This window comes from Varanus komodoensis, unplaced genomic scaffold (assembly GCF_004798865.1).
Source record: "Varanus komodoensis strain SLA01 unplaced genomic scaffold, ASM479886v1 scaffold7_1, whole genome shotgun sequence".
Classification (NCBI taxonomy): Eukaryota; Metazoa; Chordata; class Lepidosauria; order Squamata; family Varanidae; genus Varanus; species Varanus komodoensis.
In genome coordinates, this window is record NW_025336479.1 from 4,127,026 (window position 1) to 4,135,263 (window position 8,238).

An 8,238-nucleotide genomic window follows, 5' to 3' on the forward strand; every position below is an offset into this window, starting at 1 on the left:
GCATGCCAGTCAGGAGCTGAAAGGCAGCCACGCTCCTTCCAGCAACCAGCCCTAGTCTCAGCTCCACGCCATGCATGCTAGTGCCTCGCACTCCCTCTCCAGGGGCTGGGCTGGATTTCAAGGGCAGCACTCCGCTGATTGGCCCAGAGCATCCTCCCATCTCCTGCACTCCTCCCCCCTCCCCCTTCTACACAGCGGAGATTGGAAGAGAGAGCCAAAGCACTGTGTGTGTGTGCGTGTGTGGCAGGAAGAAACATAAATATATGGGGAGACAAGCTGGGAAACTGAGCACACAGCGCCGATTCAGCTGGCAGAAGTTGGTGAGCAAGGGTGGAGGCAAACCTGTGGAGCTGCAGTGGAAGGAAGTGCTACTCTCCAAGCCAAGCTGCATAAAGCGCCCCGCTTCCACACACACCTGGGGCTTGGGACACGCCGGCATAGCAGCATGTCTCTGGCAGTGAAAGAGAAGAGCCAGGTGCGCCTGGTGTTCCTGGGGGCAGCCGGGGTTGGCAAGACAGCCTTGATCCGGCGCTTCCTGCAGGACACCTTTGAGCCCAAGCACCGGCGGACCGTTGAAGAGCTGCACAGCAAGGAGTACGAGGTGAGTGGGGCCACCATCAAGGTGGAGATCCTGGACACCAGCGGCAGCTACTCCTTCCCCGCGATGCGTAAGCTCTCCATCCAGAACAGCGACGCCTTTGCTTTGGTCTATGCGGTGGACGACGCAGAGTCCTTTGAATGCGTCAAGGCTCTGCATGAAGAGATCCTCGAGCTGAAAGAGGACAAGTTCCCAGCCATCGTGGTGGTAGGCAATAAGGCAGAGGCTGGTGGGCTACGGCAAGTGCTGCCCGAGGACGCCCTTTCCTTGGTGGAGCTGGACTGGAACAGCCGCTTCCTGGAGGCATCTGCAAAGGAGAACGAGAACGTGGTGGAGGTCTTCACGGAGCTGCTCCAGCAAGCCAACCTACCGAGCCGGCTGAGCCCTGCCCTGCGCAGAAGGCGAGAGACCTTTCCCAAGGAGCCTCCGCTCAGGCCACCCATGAACAAAGCCAACAGTTGCACCGTCTGCTGAACCGTACGAGCAAGAACAGGCAAGGAGGGCTGCTTTTGCCAGACCAAGGCAGGCTGGATACAGGTTGCACCCTCCACATCAGTGTTGTGGTATTCAAACATGGGTGGGGGGCTGAGGAGCCATTTGTGAATGTTGATTTGTCATGACCTAGTGAACTCACTCCTAGTGCTCCCAACCACAGATACCTGTGTGCCCCTTTCATGCATTCAGATCTGAGGTGCAGCCCAAGACTTGGGAAGCTTCAATGCGTGTGCACACCTCTTCATTTAAATCTGCTCTCCCGATTCCGGCAAGGACTGTTACTTTGAACACGGGAAGAGATGTGCCCTTTGCGCCCGACCTTAGCCAACCCAGCTTGGTGTCGGTGGAAGGGGGAAGGGGCAGAGAGAGAAGCTGATGCTCGAGGCAACATCGTTTATGGCAAGAAGCTACCTTTTGGGGAGTACCTTTAGGAAACGTTTGCTTCTGGGACACCAGTTTACGGTTGGTGCTTTATGACTGACTGACTGGGCGTGAAGATAGGGAAGAAACTTTTCGTGACTGTTGGACAGCAGGTGTGCCTGCATGTGTGTGCACACGCTGCACTGTCTCCCAGAGCCTTGATCCTTCCCATGCACAGCTCCAACACAGATTCTGCTTACAGATCCAGCCACTGTTTGTTCAAAGCATCACTGCTTGTGCACTGCGGAAAGAAATATGTGCCTGAGTGTATATGAATTTTGATCAGTTTTTGTTTTTGCTTTCCAAACACTGTACCCAATAATAATAATAATAATAATAATAATAATAATAATAATAATAAATGCCCTTAAACACTGCCAGAAGTGTGCTGTATTTCTTTTCTGCCAGGCTGCAAGATGTGACTGTTAGATATGCAGCCCTTTCCAACCTCTGTTGCTTGATAGTTACATGACGAAGTCTCTTGCTTCCGTGCTCTGGTTCGTGCTTGTGCCTTCATGTCTTTGTAGGACATTCACCCTGCTGAGTTTGTGTAGATTTTTATGCTTGCATGCTTTTAGTGACAGATACTGTAGTCCAGGGACAAAGCAGTCAGTTGTGCTCCTAGGAGACAGTATTCCTTTGGAATCAGCTCACGAAAACGGCCCGATGATGGCCTCCCCTCAGCTGGGCTTCTGCAGAACTGAAGCATTAATGAGCTCTCTTGTTGGGCAGAGATACCAGAGAAAGATGGCAAATTATTTAGCACATTAACACACCAGTCTTAAGCTCATTTGCCAGAGGAAGTCCCACTGATACCAGGGACCCTCCACTGGTGATTAATATGCTTAGAATGTCAACTCTTAGGTGCTATAGATTAATGGCAACCACTTAGGCATTACAGTTTGACCAAGGTGTGAAGCAGATAAGTGTCATTTGCCCTGTCACAGCAGAAAGAGGGGGAGAGCTGTGGACTGATATTTCATGCTGTGAAATAAAGCCACGTGTACACTGTCACCGTGTGTGATTAAAGCTGGAGGAAAGCAGAGGGCTGGAGCTTGTGCCCCTAATGTGTCCTACTATTTTCAGCTTCCTAAATGGATCCCCACTAGGGGGCTGCCTGTTGCTCACTCACTTGCTCTTCTTTTCTTTCTTCCTCACGTTCCATTAGCACATTCACGAACTGCATGAATTGCAGCTGCATCCATTGCATTCCATGCAAGGGGATCTATAACTTTAAACACACTCTCATAATAAAGCAATCTATTTAAAGATAGCACAAACCATTATTCAAACAATCAGACAGTGGAATGAAATACGTTACTTGGCACGCTTGACAGCAGGGGCATAGAACCTCAAGCCCGGGGCCAAATCTGCCCCACTGGGGTTCCCCAGGTGACGATGCCCTCATCCTTGAACGCTGAATTGTTTCCCAGCTTTTGTGCAGTCCCTCCTCCGACTCGTCATAGTTGCCATACATCTCCTAAGCTTGCAATACTTCCAGCTACACCAGGGTGCCACTTCTACTGTTTGGGCTCCACCTCTTGCCCTGCTCACCTTGAAATGGTTGCTGCTGAAAGAGTCTTCAAAATGGCACTTGATCTGAGGCTGGAAGAGGCACTGCATCCCTGCTCTGCCGCTTACCTAAAACTAGACAAATTGGGGAACTACCACAAACAAGGCCCTGTCTCATGTCCCCATCAACCTAACTTCCTTGTGGTGGGACATATAATAAGGACTCTGAAGAAGATTAAATATTTCCTCCCCCTACATGACTTAGCAGGGTCACAGCCTTTCGCCTTCCTACAGTATCTGTGCATGTTGCAGTCCAAAGGCACATCAATGTAAGTTGCTTCTTTACTTACAGGTGTTTAAGCATGACGGCTTTTACAGTGATCATACTGCATGTCCATCCTGGCTTTCTTTCCCTTGGGAGGAACCCAAGGCAGCTTATATAGCTCCATTTTATCCTCAAGACAGCAATCCTGTGAGGGAGGTTGTGCTGAGAGTGGGGACTAAAGGCCAGATCCTGCAGTCCAACACTCCACATGGGCTCTCATTTACAAGCTAGGTATGGCCAGTCCTGAGTGTCATTAAGAACCAACTCCACCATCTTGCTTTGACTCCTGGGATGAGAATGAAGACTGCTGCAGCACCTGTCAGCCATGCTGCTTCAAAGGAGAAGGGGGAAAACAGTACAAAGATCTTCTGCTATTTAGCAAACATTCCCAAGCCCTCTGCAGTGACGATGTCACTGCTTTAAATAATCATGCACAGCTCCTTTGTATGAACTCTATGGTGGACACATCAAATATATTCAGAGAGCAAGGAGAGATAATCTGATACAGGGTAATGCATTTTTTAAATAAATAGAAGCTGAGAACAGTACAAACAGTTCCTAATCTCTCCCGATCACCCCAGTTTAGAGCATGCTGCCTTTATTGCTACTTTGTGTTGCCAAAGAAGCTGCACAAATGAAAACCCCACTGCACGTTAAGTCCCATGCATTTACTGAACCTATTTTTGGTTTCAGTCCATTGATTCCAAGAGAACTTTCATTCTATTTTGTGGGCTTCTTAATAGTTGTTCTGACTGACTACATCTTGTTGCTTTTTACATTTCTTTTGCATTTTCTTTGCCTCAACACTAACTTGAGTAGAAAACTTGCCAGGAATACTAATTAACAAAGCATGCAAAATGGCTGCTCACAACAAGATTACAATCTTATGCATATTTACTGGAAAGGCCATGCTATTGGAAATCCTGGGATGTATATCTAAGGGGATAAACATAGACTAAGGCTGCAAACCCAGAACTGCAAACTCTGTTGGTACTATGAGTCTGCCCTTGACATGGCAGGGGCTCCCTGGAAATGGCTGTGATTAACTTATCTGGCATCTTATGTATGAAAAGTAAACCCAAACTTGCTTTTAGATAGTTTTGGCTCCAGGTTTTGGGAGGCCTTTGGGCAAGCCAACCTCAGTGAACTAGTGAGTCTATTTTTTCACTGACATTATACATTTATTTATTTATTTAGAAAATTTCTAGGCCGCCCCATTCACTGAAGCCTCGGGGCGGCTTACAAATAAATAAATTAAAATACATAAATAGCAATATAAAATACACGTAACTGTATAAAATAAGTTGCCCTGGCCAAAAAACTTTAAAATAAAAATAACATTAACAATTAAAATGAGGTTGAATAAAAATAAAAATACTAATGCTACTACTAGTAATACCATCCAATAATCGAAACTCTCTGAGCAGGCTCTGGCCAAAACAAGCAAACAAACAAAACAATAAAATACCATTGACATTTACCAAAATACAAAGTTTTAAACCAAACTCAAAACAGCTAATAAAACATATGATACGGGAGCCTGTATTGCTAGCTGCTCTTGCAGCTCAGCCTCTTCTGCAGCCTCGTCACTACCTGCTTCCATGCCAGGCAGAGAACGCATGCACAGGCAGGCAGCAGCAGTGACTGGTCCACTGTCTGGGCCAGAGTTAGCGGCAGATGGAGAAGCCAGACACTGGGGTGAAGAGGAGTGGGCCCCTGCTTGGGTGTGGGTCTTGGCATGTGCCCAACCATACCTACTCTTGATGCTTGCCCTGAACTTCCTCTTACACCCCTCAGAAAATCCCTTTGATGGTTTAAAAAGCTCCCTAATTATTAAGGGATGTAAATTATGGATACTTGGCCACCAGAAAGAATACTTGGCACCTGTTTCCCACAGCAATGTAGTATTTTGTAAGGTGTGGATCCTATCAACATCCTTTAAGATCCTAGAGCACTGGAGACGTGTGGAAATACATCCATTGAGCAGGTAACCTGCTATTCTTGGTGTTTAGTAGCTTGAAGAGTTGTAAGTGCAGTGCCATGACCGTCTCAAGCTGGAAGGGCTGGTTTCAGCCCTGGGTGTGAGTGGCCCTTGACTTCTCCCTTGTAAAGGATCCAAGGAAAGCACACCACCACATTGACTGGGTGAGAAAGAGAAGGTACATCAGAAATAGTTGCCCTGTTCATGGCTTTACACAAGCCAACTGCACCCTCTGCTGGAGTTATTTAAAATGGTCACTCATCCCAATGTAATTAGGAGGCCAGCTCAGATGTCTGTGAATTGCCTCATAAAAATGTCAGTTAACACAAAGCTGTGGATGGCAACACCCCTGCACAGTATTGCGATGCTCACTATGGGTCACGTGTGCATCATCAGTGGGGCCAACTCAAACTACAGACAGGGACATCCATCCACTAAATACACAATGTCCCGCTAGGCCAGTATTTTTTTTGCATTTTGATTTTGGTTACGGATGGCCTCATACAAAATGCATGCACTCCTTGTCAAGTCTGGGAGTTGCTTAGCTTTAAAATTCAAGACGTGTCTTTTTCAAAGCAGTGACTGGGAAAGAATCAGAGGCCTGTTTCCAACTGTGAGCTTTCTTTGCCCAGCTGTAAGGCTTGGGCACCCATGCCTGGGTGCAAATGTAAAGCCCGGTTCAGCTCACTCCCCGCCTCTGCGAGCTGTCAGGCTTGGCTTGTCCCACATCACCCTCAGCTCTGCCACAGGAACACTCTTCCCGCACTGACATGTGCTGATGTCAAGAAGAGAGTTTTGACTATTGTGTGGTAAAGAAATGGAATAAGAGAACAAGCAAGCAAACAAGTAAAAAGCCCTTGACGTGGGGAGTGCAGGATTCCTGGAAATTATGGGATGAGATAGTCACAAACATCTATGCAGTGTGTGTGGGGGATATACAATGCTTATATTTATTTATTATATTTCTATCCACATTTTGCCTTTCTTAAAGGAACTCAAGGCGGTTTACCTAATTCTCCTCCTCTCAATCTTATCCTCACAACAGCAACAACCCTGTGAGGAAGGTTGGGCTGAGAGTCTGACTGGCCCAAGGCTACCCAGGTAGTTCCATGGCTGAGCAGGACTAGAACCCAAATTGCCTGAGTCCCAGCCCACTACTCTTAACCACAACAGAACACTGGCTCTTATGAAATTGTGCCTACTTAAACACAAGGATATCAAGGCACATCCAATATCATGTGTACTTAGAAGCTGCAAATTCATAGTCATGAATACAGTTTCATTGCATTGTTGAAAACAGATGCAACATCTGTTCATGAGAGAATTCTTGTTTTGTCCGCAAGATGCCGGTTGTGGGACTCATTTTGGAAACTCGCACACACACAGAGCAAATGTCAATACTATACTAACAAATAAATGTATGGTCAGTCAGAATGACATGAAATGGTACTGAAACTGAAAAATGCTTTCATGCACCAGGCTTCCAACAGATGCTTAAATATGCCTTTTTCCTATAATAGGCAATGTTGTAGGTAAATCAGAATAACAGATGCTACAAGCATTAAGGCAGAAGTCATTAAAGGGTGTGTTAGAGTGCAACCCCTCTATAAGCTGAGACAGAAAAAAAGCCTACAGATGCCAACATGCCCCAGTGAGTCGTAGCGTTTTTTCTGCCTAAACTTTGCACAGGTTTCCAACTAAGCAATTGCCAAGCTTTGTGTGTTCTAACAGTCTGAATGTCCCTTAAAACAAAGAAAAAAAAAACTCCACAAACTCTGGAAGCACCTTTAAAAGCTTTAAAAGACAGGAGGGTAGATCTTAGCCTGTTATGTATAAGCCTCATGACACAGCATTTGATCTCCCATTACAAAAAACACAAAAACCATTGGTTCAACGCTAACAAAAAACAACGCAGGATTTTGTAAGACTTTAAAAATCAACAAATTTATTCTAGCATAAACTTCTATCGCTTTAATGTACCATAAGATCCTGTTTCTGTTGTGATAAATTAATGTGGTACCCCACCCCTGGAAATCATTTATGGAATTTACCATAACATATAACTATAACTAATAAATAAAGCTGACATGCTCCATGGATAGATGCCATTCCCAGCTGTTAAAAAAAATCCACCCAAGGCTTAGTGAAGTCTGCAGAATGACAGTAGGGCTTCTACAGGTCAGTGTACCTTCTCTGTCAGCGATTTTGTGTTTTCTGTGCTGGAGTATTGCCTGGTTCCATCATGGACCAGCCAGGGTCAGAATGCCCCGTTTTCACACTCTGCTAGTAAGCAGGCTCTGTTGGAAGATCTGCAGGCCAAATGGCATCACCTAGCCCTAGCTGGTGCAGCAGGTATTCCCTTTCTTCCAAGGACACTACAAAGCCTCTGCACACATCCTCCATATTGAGAGACCCACATACAAATGTCCCCAGGGCAAGTTCTTCGGATAATGAGCCTATTTGCTGCCACGGAAGGGTCATACCGCCTGTTCCCAGTGCTGCTGGTGAGTGGCAAGAGGAGCCCTACAGAAGAAAGGGGGAAGAACGTGGCAGGTGAGTCGAAACATCTGGTGGGTGTGGTGGCCGGGCAAGTAGAGGACTTGGGGTGTGGGGGAAAGGCAGCCAGAGAACAAGCAGGAAACAGCCAGAAGGGCAGAGCAGCTGGGCCAGGAGGAGGCAGCAGTGTGAAGAGGTGCTGCCAGGGAGAAAGGGAAGCCACAGAACTGAGGAAGAGAGAGGCACTCAGCTGGCAAGGACAGGTGGCACCCAGCAGCACAGCCCAGACACAAGAGAGGGAGGGAGCTGCAGGAACTCTTGCTCAGAGGTTCCTGCTCTCCCAGTAACTGCAGCACCGTTTTTGGCCTGAACAGTGATTTGGGGTTCAAGCTACGTTTATTTGGTCTCTAT

At 46.8% G+C, this 8,238-nt stretch overlaps 1 protein-coding gene across 1 annotated transcript; it reads left to right on the top strand.

The window, feature by feature from the left end:
- The first annotated feature begins 264 nt into the window (after positions 1-264).
- LOC123035538 (GTP-binding protein Rhes-like) lies at positions 265-1,844 on the top strand. The gene has a single exon (XM_044453861.1). It carries the CDS (start codon positions 446-448, stop codon positions 1,070-1,072), a length of 627 nt encoding a protein of 208 aa, XP_044309796.1. The 5' UTR covers positions 265-445; the 3' UTR covers positions 1,073-1,844.
- The last annotated feature ends 6,394 nt before the right edge of the window (positions 1,845-8,238 follow it).